The 24,017-nt window shown below is 41.6% G+C and overlaps 1 protein-coding gene across 2 annotated transcripts in view; it reads left to right on the top strand.

Annotated features, from left to right (window-relative positions):
* AXL (AXL receptor tyrosine kinase) overlaps positions 1-24,017 on the top strand; it is a 129,905-nt gene that overhangs the window by 37,682 nt on the left and 68,206 nt on the right. For both annotated transcript variants that reach the window (XM_077481279.1, XM_077481268.1), the window contains exons 3-5: positions 890-990; positions 3,109-3,291; positions 21,630-21,710. In XM_077481279.1, the coding sequence (XP_077337405.1) occupies positions 890-990; positions 3,109-3,291; positions 21,630-21,710 (365 nt within the window). The remainder of the gene's footprint in view (positions 1-889; positions 991-3,108; positions 3,292-21,629; positions 21,711-24,017) is intronic.

Here is a 24,017-nt window from a genome sequence, read left to right as displayed (position 1 = left end):
GTGAAATACTATTTGGTGCATTCAAATATCTGTGTACAGTAATCATACTTTAATGGTCTTCTGTCAGTGTCAATCCTTCATTTTTGGTTATTTAAAAAAAAAAAAAAATTATTCAAGACGTGGCTAAACGCGGCATGTAAATGTGGCAAAGCGGACATTTTAAACATTGGTTACTATCTGTCAAGTTAAATTGTTCAGGAGAGGTTGTAAAAACGCCCGGTGTACATGAAGCCTTAAAGCAGCAAAGTCTCAGTGTTTTTTCACATCTTGCTCACGTTCCCTGGTTGGCCTTCATATACTTCTATTGTTAGATTAAGGGCTAAACTACATTTGCAATTGCAATCTCACGATTCAGAGTTTTGGCAGTGGCCTCATCTACAGCACATTAAGTTCCATGTGTTGCTAATTAAATGTTTGCCAAAAACAGGTTTAATCTCATAGTAGTGAGAGATTAATAACTCTTTTAGTTTGTCCTTTGTGCTAAATGACCTGCTATATGCTGCCATCATTTTGTAGTGTCACTTTTATTATTGTTATTGCTTTTTTTTTCTTTTTTTTTGCTACGCTCCCATTAACTTCTTTTATTGTGCTATACCCAAGGCTGTTGAGTTTTGTGACAACACTTTACATACAGTACAATGCTCCTTATATAAATTAGCTAATCTCCAAGGGTAATGAAATGTTTATATTGATTGCACCCTTGGTGCTGTATTCCCCGTACTGCTGTGCCTTGCTCTCATTTCTGTCTCTGCACCTCCATCTTGAATTGGCTGATAGATTTGACCATACAGTCTCTATACTGGTCCCTCCATCCTATAAAAAATATTGTTTAATTAATTGTATAACTAATTTTCTTATTATTGAAGCTATTTCATTTGTTCTTTTTCAGTATTGGCTCTCTTACGTTGTCAGACTCAGGCTGGTATCAGTGTTCTGTCTCCGATGGGCAACATGTAGTGCTGTCTGATGCAGCTTTTTTGCAGCTAGAAGGTAAGACGGCACCTGAGGTCTGTTTAGAGGACAACCAAAGGTTCTTGTAGTAGACAGTCTAAACAGGAGCTAAATCCAGGTACTATACGATGAACATGCCTTATGTAGTGAGAGAATAACTACCTTAACCTCCTATAACTGAGCCACATCCTCCATTTATGTCTCATACGCTCTCCCTCCCAGACACTGCAGCTCTAAGTGGGAGAGTTTTAGCAACAGAGCCAACTCTGCCAGTCCAGAAAGCAGTTGGTGGTACAACCAAAACTTTACAGGTTTGCCAATTAGCAGTGACAATGCTTAAAGCCACCCATGTAACTTTTTTCATCTCGCTGTAGTACAAGACACAGCCTACATGAGAGCAAAAACTCTGCTCTGAAGGAGCAGTGCAGCATCGTTGCCACACAGGAAGCTGCATTAGGTGGACTTCACTGGAAGGATCAACAGTTGTTTTGGGGAATTTTCAAGAGACTACACGTACACACAACTAGTTTTTTGACTGACAGTTCAGGTCGGAGCTGCTGAACTAGCAGTCTGATGTTAGTACAGTGATCTCCCCTGCTGCACTATTGTTTACTGACAGGGGGGCAGCCATTGACTGAGAGCACTTATCGGAAGCTGGTGGGCAGACCTTTTTCAGTGATGACCCTTCCACAGAAGGGCCGACTTCTGTCAGACTGGGCACATATCGACCGGTTTCTATTAAACCAGCTGATGCCATCCAACATTTGGCCCATGTGTACTAGGCTTAAGAGACAACTTTTAGTGCAGAGGCACTTATAAATATGGGTGCAGAAAATATATTTTTTTTCTATGGAATGCCATAGTTCTACTTTAATCAGAAGTAAAGTGGACCCAACAGTAAGCCTCATACACACGATTGGACCTTCTGCCAACAAAATCCTGGAATATTGTCTGAAGGGTGTTGGCACAAACTTGTCTTGCATATACACGGTCATACAAATGTTGGCCAACAATTACTAACGTAGTGATGTACTAGATGTTCTACGTGTTTTTTCAGCCCTTAGCGCCACCCTTTTGGCTCTTTCTGCTAATTTCATGTTAGTAGAAGTTTGGTGAGTGTTGATTCGTGCTTTTCATTTCGCGCTTTTCATTTCATTTCTGAATGCCCGTTCATCAACCAGACATGTTGCGGAATCAGAAGAGATAACGTGTTATTTATTATTGGCCTTGGAGTTATTGCTTTGACATTTTTTTTTTGGTAGAATAATGATTTGATTTGGTATATTTTCTATATTTTTGGATGCATAGAATGCACTTTTTGGTTAAGTTCTATTGGCAGATAGCATGTCTAATTTGTAAAATTGACAAGGAACACCAACATGGTTGTATCTATTATAAACTAGGGGATAATGGTGTTGTGGTAACTTGCACAAATAAAAAAAATAAAAATAATAATAATATTATTCTTGATATCACTAGAAAAAAAGCCTTTGAAAATTTGTTTGCAATAATTCCGTCAGTATCACCAGCAAAGCAGCTGGCTCTCAAATTTTCCGACAACAAAACTTGTTGTTGGAAATTCTGATCGTGTGTACACAATTCCAACGCACAAAATTCCACGCATTCTCGGAATCAAGAATAAGAACTGCACTGGCTATTGAACTTAATTTTTCTCAGCTTGTTGTATGTGTTGTATGTCACCGAGTTCTTGACATTCGGAATTTCCGACAACATTTGTTCGACCGTGTGTATGCAAGACAAGTTTGAGCCAACGTCTGTCAGAAAATCCACGGTTTTGTTGTCGGAGTGTCCGATCGTCTGTATGTGGCATTAGGCCCCATTGAGTCCCAATGCATGAGGCTCTGTCTTTTAGGGTAAGCAGTAAGAACATTTAGAACGCCCTTAGTAATCTAATATGGACATCTGCATCACCATTTAATGGCCTTGAAATATTATTGGGCGTGATTGTATTGAGATGGGGAGAGCTTAGCTAATAGGAAGAGTGCTTGATTTGGAATTAACAGTCTGACAAAAATACCTTTTAATTTAGTTTCTCTTTATGTTATTAATTTTGTGTTAAAACACTTAGATATTTGTTTTAAAGAACTATGCATCTGTAAAGCAAAGTATAATATTATCACAATTTGGTTCTCCCAGGTTTGCCGATCTTCATTGATGAACCAGAGGACATGCATGTCTACTCCAATCTGCACTTTAATCTGAGCTGTGATGCTCATGGACCTCCTGATCCTGTGCGGGTAATATGGCTGCAGAATGGTGCGCCTCTCAACTCTTTGGCTGATGAGCTTGCACTGACACCTTCATTGCTTCAAGTGAGAGGTAAGAGGCCCAAAGAACAGTGGTGTAGTGGTTAGCACTCTCACCTAGCAGTAAGAAGGGTTGCTGGTTCAAATTCCAACCACGACACTACCTGCCTGGTGTTTGCATGTTCTCCCTGTGCCTGCGTGTTTTTCCTCTGGGTACTCCAGTTCCCTCCCACAATCCAAAGACATTCAGGTAGGTTAATTGGCTTCTTTCCAAAATTGGCCCTAGTATATGAATGGGGACATTGGATTGTGGGCTCCTTGAGGGTAGGGACAGATGTGAGTGTGAAATGTACAGGGTTAGGGACAATTGTAGACAACTCACTCAGGTTGAACTGGATGGACTGGTGTCTTTATTCAACCTTAATAACTATGAAACTATGAAACTATGAAACAAGTCTGATCATAAATGTAATGAAGTCTGTCTAGTTGTGTATAGCAGTGGTACAGTTTTGCACTGGGTTAGTCATTGAGTAAGGCATAAAACTTGGTGATGAATCATACTAATTATTGGTTAACATAACGTATTAAATATGCAAGCTTTCAGGGCCCATTAGATCCCTATCATAAAGCATCATTCTATTCTGGAAATGGTTCTGAAGCTCATATATTTATACACTGAGTTCTCTTCCCTTTCCCTTTGTAACTCTGTGCATGAATATGTGGTTTTCAGGACCATTTTGAGAATTGTATGAAGCTTAAAGAACGGACCTGTTATGTGTGTCACAGACAGAAGGCCACAGATGAAAAAGGAGGCACTGGAACATCTTGGAGAAAAGAGATTTAGCCTCCAAATATGAAAAGGCTTCATTACAGTAAGAGCTGCGAACATGTTGAATAGATTCCCTGAGCAGATTGGTTTAAAAAAAGGATTCTTTCCTAAATGCACAAAATATAACTGGGTACTAACATTTTTTCCTGGGAATATCCATATGCCCCTTGGTGGATCAGGAATGTTTTTTGTTCAAATTGGATCATGCTTTAGCCCTGGTTCACATTGATGCTACTTTGAAATCGCGCTACTTCACTTGAAGTCCGATTTCAGGTGCTACTTGATAGACATCTGTGTGGCTTCATGCACAGATGTCTATAGAAGTCACACCTGAAATCGGCAAAAGTAGTACAAAAACTACTTTTACAAATCAGTGTGGCGCCGAAAAATCGGTGTCACTCTGATTGGAACAGTGCCATTGCCTCCAATAGGCTGCAACTTGTCATGCAATTTGATCTCTCAAATCGCATGACAATTCGCTCCAACGTGAACCTAGGCTTTTTGTTTATTTTTGCTTTTCTCTGTATCAACTGCGGGCATTGGATTTTGTATACAGAGGTTTTAGATTTGTGTGTTTTTTGTTTTATTCTCTGTATGTTGAACTGGATGGACTTGTGTTGTTTTTTCAGCCTGACTAACTATGTATGCAACCAGGGTGTAGTTATAGCAACTGGGGGAGACAGTGGCAAAAGCTTCCAAGGAGACCCAGGGAGCTCAGCATGCCTGCTTGTATAGCAAAGGTGAGAGCCCTTAGAAGGGTGGAACTGCAGGGTCCAAGGAGCTATCTGGTCTTCACCAGAGCTCCTGATGGTGGAGATGGAATTGGCTGCTGACAACTCCCAGGTTGCGGGCCTCTGACTTACCCAAGCAAGCAGCTTACTGGAGGCTGAGAATTATTATTAGGCAGGGACCAGTCTCTTGTAAGCACAGAGATTCTAAGAACACAAGCAGGAGTGCACAGAGTCACCGAGACAGGGTACAGGCTGGAGGCAGGTTGGTATGCATTGAATCACAAGGTAGCTCTAGAGGCAGGTTAGCATGCATAGGTACACACAAGGTCACAGGAGACCAGGCTGGTAAGCTGTGAGTCACAAGAGGTAATTGGAAGCAGGGCACAAGCAGGACTGCACAGTGTCACACTGGAGTAGATTTTCGGCAAGGGTGAATGGGATCACTAATGCAGAGAGCAAAGTGGAGTGCACAGGGCCATAGAGGAACTTTAAGGACACAGAGAACACTGGGGACCACTGTAGGTACACAAGAGCTGGGTTAAGGCTGAACAAACATTGGGAACACTGGAAGTCATTGAGATAACATTAGGAGGAACTGAGAAGTTATTTGGGAACACAAGGAGTCTGGCTGCTAGTGTGTGAATAAGCTACTTAAACGCAAGCCCTTCAGGATAGTACTCCTGTGATTGGCTGTGGCGCTGGTGGAAGCAGGTAGCCACCGGCTATACAGAGAGGGCACTAGCCGGCTCAAGAGCATGGAACAGGAGTGTCAAAGGATGCAGTGGATCCTTGCATCTTTAATGACTTAAGTTACCCAAAAAACAATATCGCTCAAACTCCAAATTTTCTGGTGGTGTATATAAAATAATGAGTACTGTATTTTAAGCTTTAGGGCTGTGACAAATATTTTCCATTTTAAGAAAACAGTGAAATAATGGATTTATTTTTGGTAATGGTGTTGGACATTCTTTGTGTATTCACATACCATGAAAGTCGATAGTGTGTTAAGGTCTGATAATTTGCCATGATTCCATTATGTCTTGTAGGAACATGTCATGGCATTTAAATAGACAATAGCAAACTAATTAATGATCTCAGGTACACTGGCTTACAACAGCTTTGCTTCGAGCAACGTATTGTCAAAAGGAACTGTGAGCGTTGAACAATTGTGCTATTGTTACGTATGCGTAAAGGAAATGTTGTTTTAACATGTCCTAATTATTACGATATATATTTTAGGTTATAAAGTCATTTCCCCTGCTATTTCCGAAGTTTCTTACTGTAAGTTAACAAAAACAGTGCTTTGGTTGCTGATAAAGAAATAATTATTTTTACACAATACACACATTCTATAGAACTTCTTGTTACTTCATTATATTCCAGTATGAGTCATTATGTAAGATTAAAGTAGAGCTCCATCTTTCTTTTTAGTTTAGAGTAGAGTGGGAAAAGAATAACTGCCATGTTTTTACAGCTTGCATGGAGTAATAGGATGTTTGTAAGGCCGTAAGGCACCTAGACAACTTTCTTGAGTAGGCTTCTAACTATAAAACAGTATTAAAATCCAGGAATAACCGCCTATGTTGATTCCTCTTGCAATATAAATCTAAGCCTTGATGAAGGGGGTTTGTGCATAGCCCCGAAAATACATTGGTTGTCAGATCTTGATAGACCCTTTCATTGCAAAAAAAATCGTTTGTCTGTATGCAATTCGGATGCGCTGAAAATCACGCATGCTCCGAAACAATTAGACGCATGCTGGGAAGCATTTGAACTTAATTTTCTGGGCTTGTCGTAGTGTTGTACGTCACCGCGTTCTTGACGGTCGAAAGTTCCGCAAACTTTTGTGTGACCGTGTGTATGCAAGGTAAGCTTGAGCGGAATCCAGTCGGAAAAACCTTCCAAGTTTTTTTTAATGGAATTTCTGATTGTGTGTATGGGGCATTACTCTTCTACACTAAAAAGTGCTTTATTTGGTGTGTTTGACCTCCTTCGGTCTTTTTCCTGTGGGTGTCTCAGCAGGGGATCCTGGATTGATTTCCTGCTATGTCAATATGGAAATGGATGTCACATATGTCATATGTGATATCCGTGTTTTTCCAAAGTTCCTCCATCTTGTGATGGAGGAAAAAGAGACCTATGAAATCCCAAATGGTGGCTGGATGTAAGCAGAAGTTGGTCTGTGTATATTTGGTTAGACCACTAAAAGCAAACCTGGACATAAACTTATGAGCTAACCTGAACAGACCCAGATGTGGGCGAATATAGGTGGACGCACATCCACTTACCTCAGACCACCCATATAGATATATTGCGGTCTGTTTTTGATATGTGTAATTACAGGTCGAAAAACAGTCTACCGAAATGCCCATGTGAAAGGGACCTTTCTTCCCGATCTTGTAAAGGGGTAATAAGTGAATGGAAGTTTCCTCAAGCAGACAGAGTTTTTGACCCTTGTAAATGATATTCACAACTTAAGGGCCTGTGCCGATAGTTATTGGTTTGTGTTGATTGGGAAATGTGGCTCCTTAAAAAGGTTCTTACCTGTTAAGGGTTGTAGGACTTCAGAGATCCAATGCTTCCTCTTGGACTATTTTCAAGTCCTTCACTGCCTTGAGGCCCGGATGTTGGCTTATTGCCCCTTTTGAGTTATCTATATATGCATTAGTTTTCTTTATGCATAACATTGTTGGAAGAATGAAATCACTTCTACTTAACTTTGTAAGTGCAAAATCTAGGGCAGGCAAAAACAAGACCAGACAAGGAGATTTCTACACTAGAGTTAACCTAAGTTCTATGAAGGTGGTGCATTACTCTACTCACTTTTTTACCCAAAGTTTAAAAAGTTCTATTTCATCACAATAATGTGAATATGAAACATTATCTCCTAAGTACACAGACAGAGGCCCGTGGAAAGGGTCCATAAGAGTTGAGCACTGCAAAAGGCAGAATCATTTTGGCAGACCTTTTGAGTGCCTTAGTGATGTAATACCCTGCTTAGCATTGATCAGCTGGGATTATCAAACTGACTGATTCCATCACTTTCCTGTGGGATTTACTAAATCATGACCTGCTGGAGGTACTTCTAAAGGGCTGAGATCCAGAGAGATGCTAACAATTAGGATGGTCAGGGAGGACAGGAGAGCGAGCCTTTCGTTCTCCGCTCTTGTTACTTCTTCCTTGTCGTGACTGCCTTCCAGGGACTTTTCAGTCTTATCCTATTCTTAGAGCTCTTATTTCTTTGTCTGTTTTTGGGGGAAATTCATAATTTCCACTGACATCTGTCTTCGGGGAATAAGGAAAGCACAAAATCTGCAGAGCTGGCAAGAGGGAGGGAGTGAAATCCCAAAATATAAACCAAAAGCACATTGACCGTCCAGAGGATGAGACACGTCAATGTACTCTAAATCAATGTATTTACTAGCACTTTACCTTGTTTGTTATGGTGATGAGCAGTTTGTACCATTAACAAGAAAGCCCGAGTCATTCCAGAGTTTATTAATACAGGCAATGTTTACTGGGAAAACCATTGTGTAACCAGCGACCGACCAGCAAATAATTACAAGCTGACTTAAACAAGACATCCAGAACTTATAAATATGTATATTATTGTCCTAAAAAAGCTTAGAAGAACAATAGAGTAGTAATTAATTGCAGCCATTTAGAAATCAGCTTTTCGTATTTTATTAATTTGCTAAAAATCACATTTCTGATTAGTCTGTATGATGGTAATAGGTTTACCATAATTGTAAACCCTTACATATACCCAGTGAAGTGACACACACTGATTAAACTAATCCTCCTACATAAGTTGTACCTCTTCATCTGCCATTTCCTCTTTCCTACATCTGTTCAAAGTCTTTTCAAAAAAAAAGGGAGCGGAGAGCTTAAGTTACACTCTGCAAAGCTTAGTGAGGAGAGCTCTGATAGCTGATTGGAGGGAGGGGACACCCCCCCGTTCAGACAGCACACATAGCACACACAGAGCTGGGGCAGTCAATCAGCTTAAACTCTTAAACTCTCTCCCCCATTGCTGGGCCAAGGTCATCTTGAGCACAGGGTGAACATGCCAATTTGCACCCCCCCCCCCCCTCCCCCCCAAAGTTGTATGAGCATTGAATGTCAGCAAAAAACCCTCCCTCAAAAAAAACCCAAAAAACTAGCATTAACCTGCATGATCATACCCATTAATCCCCTTCCTACAAATCTGCCCCTGCTGAAATCCCCCATCCCAGTAAAAATCCCCCCCCCCACTGCCCCCAGTTCAAGTCCTCTCTCTCTTTATCTCCCCAGCACAACCCCCACCCCCCCAACAAAAGAAACAATTCCTCCTTCTAGCACAAATCCTCTCCCCCACTCCAAATCCTCCCTCCCTTTCCAACACAAATTCCCCTTCCCCATCCTAGCACATATCCCCCCACATGTTTTCCTCCTAGCAAAAATACCCCTATTAGCACAAATCCACCCCCCCCCCCAACCAAAAAGAATATTTCCCCTCTACCATATTACTTTTATAGCACAAACCCCTCAAATCCCTTCTCCTGGCACAAATCCCTCCCCCCAACACAAATCCCCCTAAATCACCACCAAATTTGCCCTCCTAGAAGAATTTTTCATTCCTGTCGATTCCCAAATTCCCCTTCTCATGGCAAATCCCCTCCCCTTAATCTCCTTGTGGTGCCCCTCCACACCTCACATGATACCACAATGCCCAGGGTAGCTGCTCCTTCCTTTTTCAGAAGTGATATATGCTGATAGTAGAGGAACACTTATTGAAACAAGTACACACTATAGAGGGATGCTCTTTGTTCATATTTCATGTCTGAGATTTACAACCACTTTTAAGCTGGGTTCACAAATATGCGATGCGGGAACCAGCGAGATTCCTGTGCAGGTTCCAGCATCACATCTAACTCGCAGGCAGTTCACACTGCTCTCTGCAAACCTCTGCGGGTGTCAATAGAAAGTTAATGACACCCCCAAATCGGATACTTTTCTTCAGCAGGGAATGGGAAGATGCATGGAGCCAAATACAGGGCATTCTCAGAAGATAACCTGTAATGCCGCGTACACACGAACGGACTTTCCATCAGAATAAACTCTGACGGTCTTTCCGACGGAGTTCTGACAGAGTTCTGCTTAAACGAACTTGCCTACATAAGATCACACCAAAGTCCATTCGTTTAGAATGCGATGACGTACAACGGGACTAGAAAAGGAAGTTCAATAGCCAGTAACCAATAGCTGCCCTTGCATCGTTTTTGGTCCGTCGGAATAGCATACAGATAAACAGTTTCCCGATAGGAATTGATTCTGTCGGGAAGATTTAAAACATGTTCTATTTCTAGGTATGTCAGAATTTTTGAAAAAAAAGTCCACTGAAGCCCACACACGATCGGAATATCTGATGAAATGATTCCGTTTGACCTTTTCTGCCAGAAAGTCCGATCATGTGTACGCGGCATTAGAGTCTGCAAAAGACTTGAGACTGAGGCGAAGGTTCACCTTCCAGCAGGACAACGACCCTGAACATCATGCCAGTGCCACAATGGAATGGTTTAGATCAAAGCATATTCATGGGTTAGAATGGTCCAGTCAAAGTCCAGACCTAAATTCAATTGAGAATCTGTGGCAAGATTTGAAAATTGCTGTTCATAGATGCTCTCCATCCAATCTGACAGATCTTGAGCTATTTTGCGCAGAAGAATGGGCAAAAATGTCCCTCTCTAGATGGTCAAAGCTGGTAGAGACATCCCCAAAAAGACTTGCAGCTGTAATTGCAGTGAAAGGTGGTTCTACAAAGTATTGACTCAGGGGGGCTGAATACAAATGCCCCCCACACTTTTCACATATTTATTTGTAAATAATTTAGAAAATTGTTCATCATTTTCCTTCCACTTCATAATTATATGCCACTTTGTGTTGGTCTATCACGTAAAATTCCAATAAAAAATACATTTACGTTTTTGGGTGTAATATGACAAAATGCAAAAAATTTCAATGAGTATGAATACTTTTTCAAGGCACTGTAAGTGTGCATATCTCATACTCGATGGACTGCTGGAAAGCTGACAATAAGTGTGTTAGACATAGCTATTACAGTGATAGCTGTGACCTTTCAGGTCATAAGCAGCTGCCCCACTGCACACTGACCACAGGGGGCACTCACTTGGTACCACCTCCATTCACAAAATCCCTTGTATTTTTCAAAGAATACAAGGCCTTGTGTGATTGGGTAAAGTGAGGATCCTGATGTCACTACCCCATCTCTCAACCTTGTCCAATGAGAGGATTAAAAATAATGAAAAAATACAAGGCATTCTTGTAACAGTGGTCAGTGTGCAGTGGGGTGGCTGCTCACATCGAACCCAGAAGAAAGTGGTTATAACATCATAGTAGCGCTGAATACTATAGTGATTTCCTTCTTCCCAATTATCCATTAGGTATGAGTAAACCATACTTCCATGGTGCCAAGCTGGACCAATGTAATTATGCATAACAAATAATTCTTGTAGTTCAGCTTTAAAAATACAAGAGCCTATAAAATAGAGAGTTGTGTGATGGGTGGAATGGTAAAGAGTGGCGAAGAGCTCTGTCTATCAGTAATGATCATTTTGGCCCTCTGTAAAGACCAGGCATCAATAATGATGCCTTTTTAAAGTGAACCTGTCAACAAATTTATGTTACCAAGGTATGCCTTGGCGGCACAGTGGTGTAGTGGGTAGCACTCTCACCTAGCAGTAAGAAGGGTCGCTGGTTCAGATCCCAACCACAACACTACCTGCCTGGAGTTTGCATGTTCTCCCTGTGCCTGCGTGGGTTTCCTCTGGGTACTCTGGGTTTCTTCCCACACTCCAAAGACATGCAGGTAGGCTTATGTCCAAAATTGGCCCTAGTATATAAATGGGGACCTTGGATTGTGGGCTCCTTGAGGGTAGGGACCAATGTGAGTGTGCAATGTACAGGGATGGGGACAATTGTAGACACTCAGGTTGGACTGGTGTCTTTATGTAACTATGCCAACCAGTCATATACAGCGGTAAGCAGAGATACCTACAGTATACTTATCTAACTTTTTGCCATGAGAGCCCTTGAAAATGCACTTAATTTGAAAATGGCAGCTTCCACCTCCAAAGCCTTGACCATGACCCCTTCCCTTCATTATCTAGTGCAGTTATGGCGAACCTTGGCACCCCAGATGTTTTGGAACTACATTTCCCATGATGCTTATGCACTCTGCAGTGTGGTTGAGCATCATGGGAAATGTAGTTCCAAAAAATGAAAACATCTGGGGTGCCAAGGTTCGCCATCACTGATCTAGTGAATGCTCTAAGCTCCTATAACCAACAAATGCGGTGGTAGTCTCCTAGGATGTTTAGAAAGATCATTTAATGAATGTGCAGGAACCTATACAAAGTATGTAGACACCCCTTTCAAATTATCAAGTTCAGGTGTACAAAACCAGGTTCACAAAGACGTGGCTTGATGAGTTTAGTGTGGAGGTGTCCTGCACATATCTCTGATCTCAATGCTACTGAACACCTTTGGGATGAATTGTAATGCTGAAAGCAGGCCAGGTCTTCTTATCCAACATCAATTCCTGGCCTCACAAGTGTTCTCTTGGGCACAAATGTCGACAGACTCCCTGAAAAATCTAGCAGAAAGCCTTCACCGAAAAAATTGAGGCTGGTATACCTGCAAAGGTGGGCAAACTCCATACTAGTGCTGATGATTTTAAAATGGGATGTCCAAAAAAACTTATGTAGGTGTGATGGTAAGGTGTCCTCAAACGTTTACTCATCAGATAACAAAAGCTTGAGATCTACGCTAAATTTATTATCTGACCGGCAAAAAATTGTTCACCCTTTTTAATTGTAGACATGCCAACAATATTATGTAGTAGAGGGATGCTGGGAGTTCTCTTCCCTGTATGACGTAACTGATCTGACCACAAGGCAGCTGTGTTGTTGTCTCCATTGCTCTGCCTAGGGAAGGGAGGGGGGTAAACCAAGGTCTGATCAATTCCAGATGCTCCAGTTTCTCTGCAACACATCTGGCAGAATGTAGAGAATCTGGTACCCAGCTGATTGTTGGAGGGGGTTGTGTCTCAGTTACTGGGATTGTATGTTAGGAGTCCTAAGTCCAGTATAGGTGATGGAGGAGATGTGAGCGATGCCTGCAGTGTGCCTTCCCTTTGCCTCTTCCCGTTCTGTATCCCTTCTCTCCATCACTCTACGCTCCCTGCATCCATCTTCAGTCATTGTCTGATCCGCATTCCTCTCCCTGTGGTATTTTTCCCTTTTTCAATCTCACGCTCTCTGGGCACAGTTATTATTAAAAGCATTTCCTCCCAGCTAAAAATACACGCAGACTATTGCTGTTTATTATGAAAAGAGTAAAAACACTCTCATTAACCCGAATTATTCCACATGGCAATAATAATGTAACAATACAAAGTACACACAATGTGCACATACCACAGCAACGCTATAGCGACAGACTTATTTATGGAGGAACTCCTGGCAAATATGAAAAAAATCATATTTAATGCAGTTATGTATGAAAAAGTAATTAAGTGTATTTTTTTAAAGCGGAAGTCTAAATTCTTTTTTTGTTATAGTGTTCCATTCCCCATGCGACAAAGTCCCATCTTTCTATGTATTGTGGAAAACTAGCTATGTGGTCAGGTAGAACACCCACCCACCGCCCCTTCCTCCATGGCCATCTGACAATGCAGCTACCAAGGAGATGGCTGCATTGATAGCGGGCGCTTATTTTCAGCTCCAAGGACTTGCACAAGACAATGGCCAAGGGCAATGCAGAAGGATGGTGGGTGTGTCAATCTCCAGTCCCTCTTCATTCCTCTTGCCTTGCATGTCTTGGGCATATGTTTGGAGCCAGAGATAAGCGCTAGCTATCAATGCAACCTTCTCCTTGCTAGCTGAGTTGTTGGATTGCCATGGAGATAAGGGGCAGTTCTTTCTGACCACATAGCTAGCCTTCCACAGCACATAGAAATATGGTATAAAGTACTACCAAATACCTCCCCTTCCTCTTTCCTCCATGAACGTCAGACAATGCAGCTCTCAAGGAGATCGCTACATTGATAGAGGGTGCCTATTTTCAGCTCCAAGACAAACGCCAGCAAGAGGGATGCAAAATGAGGGTGGGCATGTCAGCCTCCAATCCCTCTTAATTCCTCTTGTCCTACTTGTTTTTGGCCAAGTGCTTAGAGCTGGATATAAGTGCTAGCTATCAATATAAAAGCCTGCTTGCTAGCTGTGTTGTTGGATGGCCATGGGGGTAGGGGCGGTCCTGTCTGACCATGTAGCTAGCCTTCCACAGCACATAGAAAGATGGTACAAAGTCCTGCAAAGAACCTCCCCTTCCCCTTCACTCCAGGAGGTCAGACAATGCAGCTAGCAAAGAGATAACTGCATTGATAGAGGGTGTTTATTTTATGCTGCAAGACAAGGTCTGGCAAGAGGAATGCAGAAGAAGGCAGGGGCGGACTGACGACTCATGGGGCCCCCGGGCAATAGGAGATTATGGGGCCCCCGGGCAATAGGAGATTATGGGCCCTCCAGGCAATCAGAGATTATGGGGCCACACAGTATACACACACACAGTATACAATCACACAGTATACATATACATGTACACACAGTATACACAGACATGTTTCTATTGGCTGAGAAGGTACTGGAGAGTTGGGGCAGCTATAATCTCTGGATTTTTAGATCAAAAGGATGTCGGTAAGGGACATTTCAGAGACATATGTAAAAAAAAAAAACACAGATTTTTAGATACTGTCCCTGGTTTTACTGAGGCTGGCAACCCTGATGGGGCCCCCTAGTGGCCAGGGCCCTCGGGCAGTGCCTGGGTAGCCAAATGGTCAGTCCGACCCCTGGAAGAAGGGTGATTTTGTCAACCTCCAGTGCCTCTTCATTCTTCTTGCTCTACCGGTTTTGGGCAAGTGCTTGGAGCCAGAGCTAAATGATAGCTATCAAATGTAATCATCTCCTTGCTAGCTGCGTTGTTGGATGGCTATGATGGCAGGGGACAGCCCTGTCTGACCATGTAGCTAGCCTTCCACGCCACATATAAATATGAGACAACATACTACATGTACTTTTCCTCCTAGGATACAGAACACTGCAATTAAAAGAAAAAAGTAGATTGTTTTTCTGTCTCTTAAGAAATTAATAGACAGAAAACAATCTAACCTTTGCTGAGAGAAGCTACCAGAAGCTGTCAGTGTTGACCTGAAAATCCTAGGTGTCAGTCTGGCTGTCTCTAGAATTAAAGTATATGTATAGCCAACACGTTCTTTTAGTTTTAGAGTGGGGAAGGCGTAAAAGCCCTGCCATGTTATTTTTTGCTATCTTTGTACTATAAGAGTAAATTTTTCTTCACTTTGGATTTCCCTTCACTTTCTTTCTCAAAGTAAGGGAAATCCATTCTCACCAGAAGAGGGGTCCCCATTGGAAGATTTACCCTACTTTTGTTCTAGTGACAATGATTTAATGTTTTTGATTTTCTCTCACTTTATGGCATCAGTGGCCACCAGGAAAAATAGAAGGGGGGAAGCTACCCAATGAGGACACAGTCAAAAAGTCTAACCCTTCCCTACACTGTCCAAAAGTGAAGATACACTTTAATGACCCAGGGCAATCACGAAAGCTTAGAAACTCAAAGCAAAGTCAAAACACATGATCTGTCTGTTCCAGGTCATTGTCTCAATAAACATAAAAGCCCCTGCACCAGCATTAAAGCCATCCACATGCATTCTCAGAAGAGTGGTCAGCCTACATAATCTCTCAGTACCGATTTTCTTTAAATGCTGCTTAAAGTGGTTGTAAACCTCTTAAATTAAAAATGAATAACTCATATCATTCTATAGGGTATACTTGCCTCAACCCAAAGCACCTAGATTGATTTCTGTCTCCTCTCTCATTCAACTGCTATCTGCATGAGTTACCATTGATAGGTGTCTTAAACCACACTGAAGATATCCAGATATGAGCCTGTAGATACAGAAATGCCTAGGCACCCTCATTTTCTAACCTACTATTTTCTTGGAGGAAATCCAGACAAAAGGATATATTGTTCATGGAGCTGTTTAGGCACAAGTAAAATTTTGCTATAACATTTACTGTTTGAGTTTATGTGCTCAACTTGTATAGCTTGGCTAACTATGCAATTCTGAATAGGTTTATTACTTCATCGGTTAATGACCTAATTTCTATATATAGTGTTGACCTGAGGTTAAAAAGTTGTAAGACGTGTCCTCTAGTTGAGTCATCCAGAACTGAAGGGCCAACACTGCTTTTTACTGCTTATATTTATTGGAGTTTCTGAAAAAGGGACTACGTGTTGCTATTGACAAGCAATCCAATTATTCCCTTTTTAAGGGTCCATGCTTAAAAAAGAAGCAGCTCAATGTTATCCTATGTGTCCATGGCATATGAGCGTTTTTTTTTTCTGCCAAGGGAACTGCCATTTTTTTAAGTCCAGTGTACATGGACCCTAAATATAATCTATTTTATTCTGTATTTTTATCCAATAATGTAATATAATTACAGAAAAAGTTTTGATATAGGCCTCAACGGTTGACACAAGTTTTGAATACATGGGGGGGGGGGGGGGGGTACCATCATCCTTGCAATTGAAATAAAAGAGAAATTGTTAAGGAGCACACCTTGTGTGGTCCTAACACAGGACTAAATGGACTATCTGTGGCAGACCCCCCTGTTGAGAAACTTGGTCTGGTGACAACCAATGGGAATCCTTCCTGTCGCCATTGGCTGGACTATATAGATCGCCTGTAAGGCATCTTCTTTTATCTTATCATTATGAGAAATTCCTCCGCCATATGCCTTTGCCTTGATTGGATGTCCAGCGAGTCAGACTGTACCCCGTTTCCTCCCAGCGTTAACCTTGTTCTTCTCCAGGCTATCTCAGTATCTGGCTATGTGCGTCTGCTTTATTGCCCCTTGTGCCTACTGTAGGGGATCGCTGCCCTCGTTTGTCTTCTCATTTGGATGAATTGTGTAATTCCTCCTGAAGAAGCAGGTTTTTACCACAAAACATGTAAAGGATTCAACATACTGCCAAAGAGTAACTACATCTCATTAACAAACAACATCTTGGATCACTAAGAATGTTTTGTCAAAAAATGTTTTATTGTTATATCTTCTCTTTATGGATATGTGTCTTTGCTTTTAACTATGGAATAATCACAGAAAAGAAAGAACAAATGCAAAGTAGTTAGCACTCTTGCCTGGTAGCATTGATGTCCTGGCTTTAGCTCCCACCATTTATACTCATGGCATTTTCTATGTCCATGTTGTGTCTTCATGGCTTTCCTCTGATAAGCCAAAATGTAATGTCAAAGTAACTGGAGCCTGACTGCACCATACTATTGCTAAGGTAATAACAGTTCCCTCATGGTGTTTGCAACATGTGTTAGTCTTCCGTTCAGTCCAAATCCAAGTTTGGCCAAACCCAGAAGATAGCTGTCATTGCTGGGCCAGTGAGGTGCAGCAGATGATTCCCCCACACTGCAGATGAAAAAGTGACGACAATGATTGCAACCTTGTTGACCTAATATGAGCATATGGCTGCAGTATATCCTCCAACCCGGAGGTGGGATCACACTGTCTCTTCAGGTTGGTAGGAGTCCAATTAGGAGGAAATGTCCTACAGCCATCTTGAGGTGGATAGTGATTTGACGGATGCTGAAGTCCCACAAGATCTGGACGGCCATATTGATGTAGAACCCTGTACAAATAGGGGGACAACATCATTCGAGGCACATGCAGCGAGGCATTAAGTAGGGAAGGAGCTCTGCTTGGTAGGGAAAGTGTAGGTGCAGACTAGGGAGAGGTCCCGAAAGAGTATGGATGTAAAGGTTACCATTCCAGGGTGTCCACGCTGCGCTGTTCCTGGACAGATTGCTTTGGGCCATATTATACCGCAGCAGTCTCGTGGAATCTAGCAACCGTTAACACTAACACCACCCTTCAGTGAAGCACTCTTCTGACACAATGAAATTGTAAATTAAACTTGTATCATTCATAAGTACACTCCTCCTTACCAGTATTCTGCAGGCAAGGAAACAGTGTTACTCACAGATTCTGTGGTGCCAAGACTATAATTGACTGTTGTGCCTTGGCTAACTATTGAATTTGTCCATCTCTAATCATAAAAAAAACATCGCCAAGCCACCCTATCTCCTGTTTTTTCCATATGTCCTGTACACCACCTAGTCTTGCCTACATGGTTATATTATATCAATGATGTCACAAGCATCCCTGTGGCAGCTGCGGGATGGAGAATCTTCCACTTGTCGCCCATTGGTCCAGCAATGAGCACTAACTCTCTGGTTCATAGTGAACCCAAGCTCATCCCTACTCCTCAACTCAAGATTGAGCGCCACAATTTCTGGTACCACATCCTTTCCCTCCCATGAAATTCTGGGAATCCTGCTGCTCACTCATTTTCTGCCATTTACCAGATTAATGATGGTATGGGGAATAATACTGATTTGGGCAGAAGTTGGGGGCCCCAAGTATAACTAAGTCCATGGGTCTAAGGAGTTCCACAAAGGATTAAGATTTTTTTCAAGAGTCAAACTGATAACCAGGGGGCACCAAAAGGTACTTGCACCATGGCACTGTATGCCATAGAATTTTTTAAAGCCAGATCAGGTTGTGTTTAATTATCTTCTATCCAAACTGAGGCAGGGATGAATGTAATTGTTTTTTTTCTGTAAAGCCTTGTAAAAAAGTGCAACTATCATATAAAAGAATAAAATAAATGAGAAGAGAAGGGTGATTTATTTTTTAATAAAGACTTGGCATTGATATTCATTATTTGTTACACTTTAAGCCTAAGCAATCATAGATTTAGGTTATATTAAAGTATATTTACACAAGACAAACAGTCATGCTTGTGATTCCTTTATGCCTCAACGGTAAATAACAGAATGAGAATTGAGCAATAAGGTATTAATAAAAAACATTTGTTGATCTACACCTTGGTATGGCCCAGTAGCCACCTAGTTATGTTCCCTGTATACCAAGTGGCCATAACAAGCACCCTCGATGGTCAGAGAAACTAAGTGAAGCTTTTCCAACTTGCTAAAAAAAAACAGACTCCATATTCTGTGCATGCTCTGCATTCTCTCCCAAAGATGCTAGGAGCTGTGCTGTGCATGGCTGCATCCAGTTAGGAGGATTCAGTTAGTTTATTAGTTTGAGAATCACCTGAGCAACAATTACATTTCAAAATTGTGAGGAGTCAGAAGAACAAAACAGTTACGTAAAGGTAGAAAGAAATTTAACTAAAAGGAGAAAATGAAATAATGTCACAGCTAAAACTTCTCAGAAAAGAAGACCTTGTGACCTTGAAAACACATAGGCTGCAGATGTTGACCTCCTACCAAAAATGCTAGTTTCTTGACTTTTTCTGCCTTCAAGACTTGAATAGAGTATAAACGATGATTTTGTCCATATGACTGCTTGACCAACACCCCCCCTTCACCTTATCCAGGGTAACTCACAAGACATTAGAACTGGAGTTTAAGGGTCAAAGCATCCTTATGTTAAACCAAATGGTATAAATCACATATACAAAACATACAAACAGTCAATGCAGTCTGAAAATTCAGAGCCCCAAAGTCCTTGTAGGTACCACAACTTCAAGTATCTGCTTAACCAAACTTAGGCCTCCAGCCGCAAAACACCAACTGGGATACAACACCATTACTAGCAGATACAACCCAAACAAACTACAGGGAGCGGTACTCAAGATGGGTTCCTACCAATGTACATTTATCAAGCACATACAAGGACCTTGTACCCTGCCAGCTGCCATGACTTTCCACCAAGGGAACTAGCCCAAAGATACCCAAGAATGTAACCACAAAAGGGGAAGTGAGGGTGGGAATTTGTCCCGACTTGAGTGAAGACCTCACCAGGATCCTCTTACTGGTTGACCCTTGAAACCCCTCTCATTCCATCCCCTCCACCAATCTGGTTTGTGTCCCCTTACTGTTAATTTTAAAACCTACCTAAAAACTCCTACTGTTCCAAACCCCCTTTTAACCCTGTCATGTCGGCCCTCCGTATAGGTTTCTTTTTGCCCTACTCTGAGCCTTACTTTCTAAGTCTCTGAGCTAGACCAAGTATGTAACCAAAGAAGAACTCCTGCTCTGTATACTTTCTAGGTCAGTCACTCAGATAGTAATGAAGCCATTAGATAAGTATGACAGCCTGACAAACAGCAGCTTCATAAGGGGGTCAGATATTGAAGCCATTGGAGAAAAATCACAGCCAAACAACTAGAAGTTTCAAAAGTAAGTCAGCTATTTGAAGCCATTGGATATGACCCACAACTGGGCAAAGTAGCATATTTATAAGGAGGTCAGCTTTTGAAGCAATTGTCAACAACAGTCAGGCAAATGAAAGTTTCATAAGGCGGCCAGCTGTTGAAGCCATTGGATAATAATCACAGCCAGGCAACTAGTGTTTAATGAGGAGGTTATCTATTGAAGCCTTTGGATAATAATGACAGCCAGGCACTTATCAGTTTCATAAGGAGGCCAGCCATTGAAGCCATTGGATAATAATCACAGCCAGACAACTAGCTTTTTATCGGGAAGCCAGTTATTGAATTCTACAACTTCTCAGCACAGGATTCCTTTAAGGTTTTCTTATGTGTTCTGTTCAGATTTTGCATGCCTGGTCCTCCTCATTCCTCGCTGTGGAGGCTGATATAGCCTATGACGTACTAGTAGTTTGTCTTTGAATGTTTCAGCTATTAGATCATATTAAATGGAACAGTTAGACTTGCCCTCCTAGTGAAAGATTTTGGAAACGATATTCCTTCCCAGAGGAGACCTTATATTTTCATCAAAAGCCAAAACTAATACTCATTCAGAGAGCAGAGCAAGGAGAGGTGCCAAGTGTGCCATCCTCCCACATAAAGAAACATACAGAGGTGAGGTAACTGGCTCTGAGGCCCCAGCGCTCCTAGTAGATGATATGGATGTGATTTGTAAAATCAGTGCTGTCGCCATTGTATCAGTTTTCTGCACACGATCATGTCTCTCGGGTTTGGTAAAAAAATATGTCAAGAAAAGTGTTATTTTATATATGCTTTTTATGTGCAAAAAAATGCCTGTTGATTCTGCCAGAAATCTTATAAACTGTAATGCGAACAGAAGAAACAACACGCCAAATAGTCAATTCAAAGTCCACATAATCTTTATTCTTGACAATAATGTCACAACCAATAAAAAAAACAGTAGCCAACGCCTTTCAGGAGCCAACAAAAAATCCCCCTTCAGGGATAATGTATGAATTATGTAATAATTTGTGCTTTAGCCCCAAATAAAGGAAAATATTTTGGTCCCCAAAATGCATTGGATACTTTTTTTTCTATTAGTTGTGACACCATTCTCAAGAATAAAGGTTATTTGGACTTTTGAACAGATTATTTGGTGCTTTGTTTCTTTTGTTCATAAGTGTGTTTCTGGCATGTGAAAACGGAAAACAGATGCAGCAACCACATCCAAGGACTGATAAACTGCAATATACTACATTTTTATTGTTGGGTTTAAATGAGATTGATGAGATGAGTATGGGTGTATATTCTGGAAATGTTTCCATATCTGTGCAGTGAATTTTCAGTACGAAAGGCTTGTAAGATGGGCATTTTTGGAGGTTGAAAGAACATAGGGAGTTGAGTCCAAATGGGGACTTTCCTTTCGTGAGACTGATAGGTGGAAGTTTGTGATAGTGAATACCTTGCAGTATTTTAAAATACCCATTCTTTTCTCTCTAGGTCTGAATAAAACCTCCCAATTTTCCTGTGAAGCTCATAATGGAAAAGGTGTGACCACATCCAGGACTGCAACAATTAAAGGTACACTATATAGGCTAATGGAAGGTTATACAATGTACCATACTGTATAAAAGTTACAATGGTAGATAATTCATATAATGGGAGACAAAACAGACCTAGCGGTTGAGATCTGTTATGTTATAGAATGTCCAATAAGGATCAAATCCTGGATAAACAGTGTGAGTGGGGGGGGGGGGGGATCAGATTCTTTATAGTACAGTGTATGCACATGGGGGAGCTGGGGGTAGTCATGGCTATATCTTGTTTTGGTGTTGTGTGTATGGAGAAGATTTTGTAATGTACAGTTTTCATGGGGCAATTCCTATATTGTATATTGTATTTATGGGGAAGTTTTGTTTTGTTCAGTATCCATGTTGGGCTGTCAGAACCAGTACAATGGTTAGCTGGGGGCATTAGACCACATACTGTACATAGTAGGCATGTGAGGGGGGAGAAAAATTGTGACAGATCCTGTACAATGTGTGTAAGTGTTTGTGTTTGTGTGTGTTTGTATGTGTGTGTGTGTGTGTGGAGGGGGGGGGGGGGGGGTAGGCAGAATCAGTATATTACAGACTTGGTGGGGATTGGGTAAAGTTGGGTCATTTCCTGTATTGCATAGTGTGGGTGGGCAGGTAGTGGCATGAGATCATGCTTGTACAGTGTGGTTGAAAAAGGGTGAAGTTTTGGTTATATTCCTCCAGTGTGTGGGGGTAGGTGGTGGCTATAGATCCTATATTGTATAGTGTAGATATGTAGGTTGTGGCATTAGATCATATCTTGTACAGTGTGGGTATGTAGGGATGTAGTTGAGTCATGTCTCTTATTGTACAGAGTGGTGGGTAAGTGTTGAAGATAGGTCCTATCTAAACAGAGTGGATGGGGAGTGAATGGGGGTGTAGTTGCGTTATATACCTTATTGTACAGCGTGTGTTGGTAGGTGGTGGCATTAAATCCTATATTGTATAGTGTAGCTATGTAGGCTGTGGCATTAGATCATATATTGTATAATGTGGGTAGGTAGGGACGTAGTTGAGTCATGTTCCTTATTGTACAGCGTGTGTGGGTAAGTGTTGGAGATAGATCCTACTTTTACAGTGTGGGTGGATGAGGGTTAAGTTGAGTTATATCCCTTATTGTAGAGTGTGGATGGGTAGGTGGTGGCACTATATCCTATATTGTATATAGCGTAGTGGGTGTGGGTAGGTAGGGATGAAGTTGGATCATATCCCTTATTGTACAAGGTGGGTGGGTAAGTGGTGGAAATAGATCCTATTTGTACAGTGTGGGTAGGTGGGGATGAAGTTGGATCATATCCCTTATTGTACAAGGTGGGTGGGTAAGTGGTGGAAATAGATCCTATTTGTACAGTGTGGGTAGGTGGGGGTGAAGTTGGGTTATATCCTGTATTGTACAGTGTGCGTGGGTGGGGTTGATTTTGGGTCATGTCCCATATTGTATGGTGTGTGGGCAGGTCGTTATGTTTAATCCTATATTGTATAGTGTTTGTAGGTGGGGGTGAAGATGAATTGTGACCTGTATTGTATAGTGTGGGTGGGGAGTTGTTGGTGTTAGATCCTATATTGTACATCTTGGATGGGTAGGGGTAAAATTGGGTTATATCCCTTATTGTACAGTGTGGATGGGTAGGCGGTGATATTAGATCCTATATTGTACAATGTGGATGGGTAGGCGGTGATATTAGATCCTATATTGTACAATGTGGATGGGGTTGATGTTGGATTATGTCCCATATTGTATAGTGTGGGCTGGTAGGTGGTCATGTTTGATCCCATATTGTAAACTGAGGGTGGGGGTGAAGTAGGATAATGTTGTGTATTGTATAGGAAGGGGTGGGAAGTTGGTGGTATTAGATCTTATATTGTACATCTTGGATGGATAGGGGTGAATTTGGGTTATAATTTTTATTGTACAGCGTAAGTGGGTAGGAGGTGTTGTTTTATCCAGTATTGTACAGTTTGGATGGGTAGGGGTGAACTTGAGTTACAGTATATCCCTTATTGCACAGTGTGGGTGGCTAGATGGCGGTGTTAGATTATGTAATGTACAGAGGGCGGGAGTGAAGTTGGGTCCAATCTTGTATTGTATAGAATCAGATCCTGGATTTTACAGGGTGTGGTGGTGGGGTTAATTTCTCCCCTCTCTGTCATAAGCTAAAAGGTACGTCCAGAGTTGGGCATTTAATGATAGGTTTGCTCTCATTGTGCCTGCATCTTAATACAGGCCTGATTGTATAGATGAGATCCTGAACCTTACATTATGGAGGGAGATGAGTCAGGGGTCCAGCTATGGTGCAGCAGACTGAACCCT

The sequence above is a fragment of the Lithobates pipiens genome, unplaced genomic scaffold (assembly GCF_037356315.1).
Source record: "Lithobates pipiens isolate NorthernLeopardFrog02 unplaced genomic scaffold, aLitPip1_a1.2 Scaffold_1, whole genome shotgun sequence".
Lineage (NCBI taxonomy): Eukaryota > Metazoa > Chordata > Amphibia > Anura > Ranidae > Lithobates > Lithobates pipiens.
This window is presented reverse-complemented; position numbering and strand designations above follow the sequence as displayed.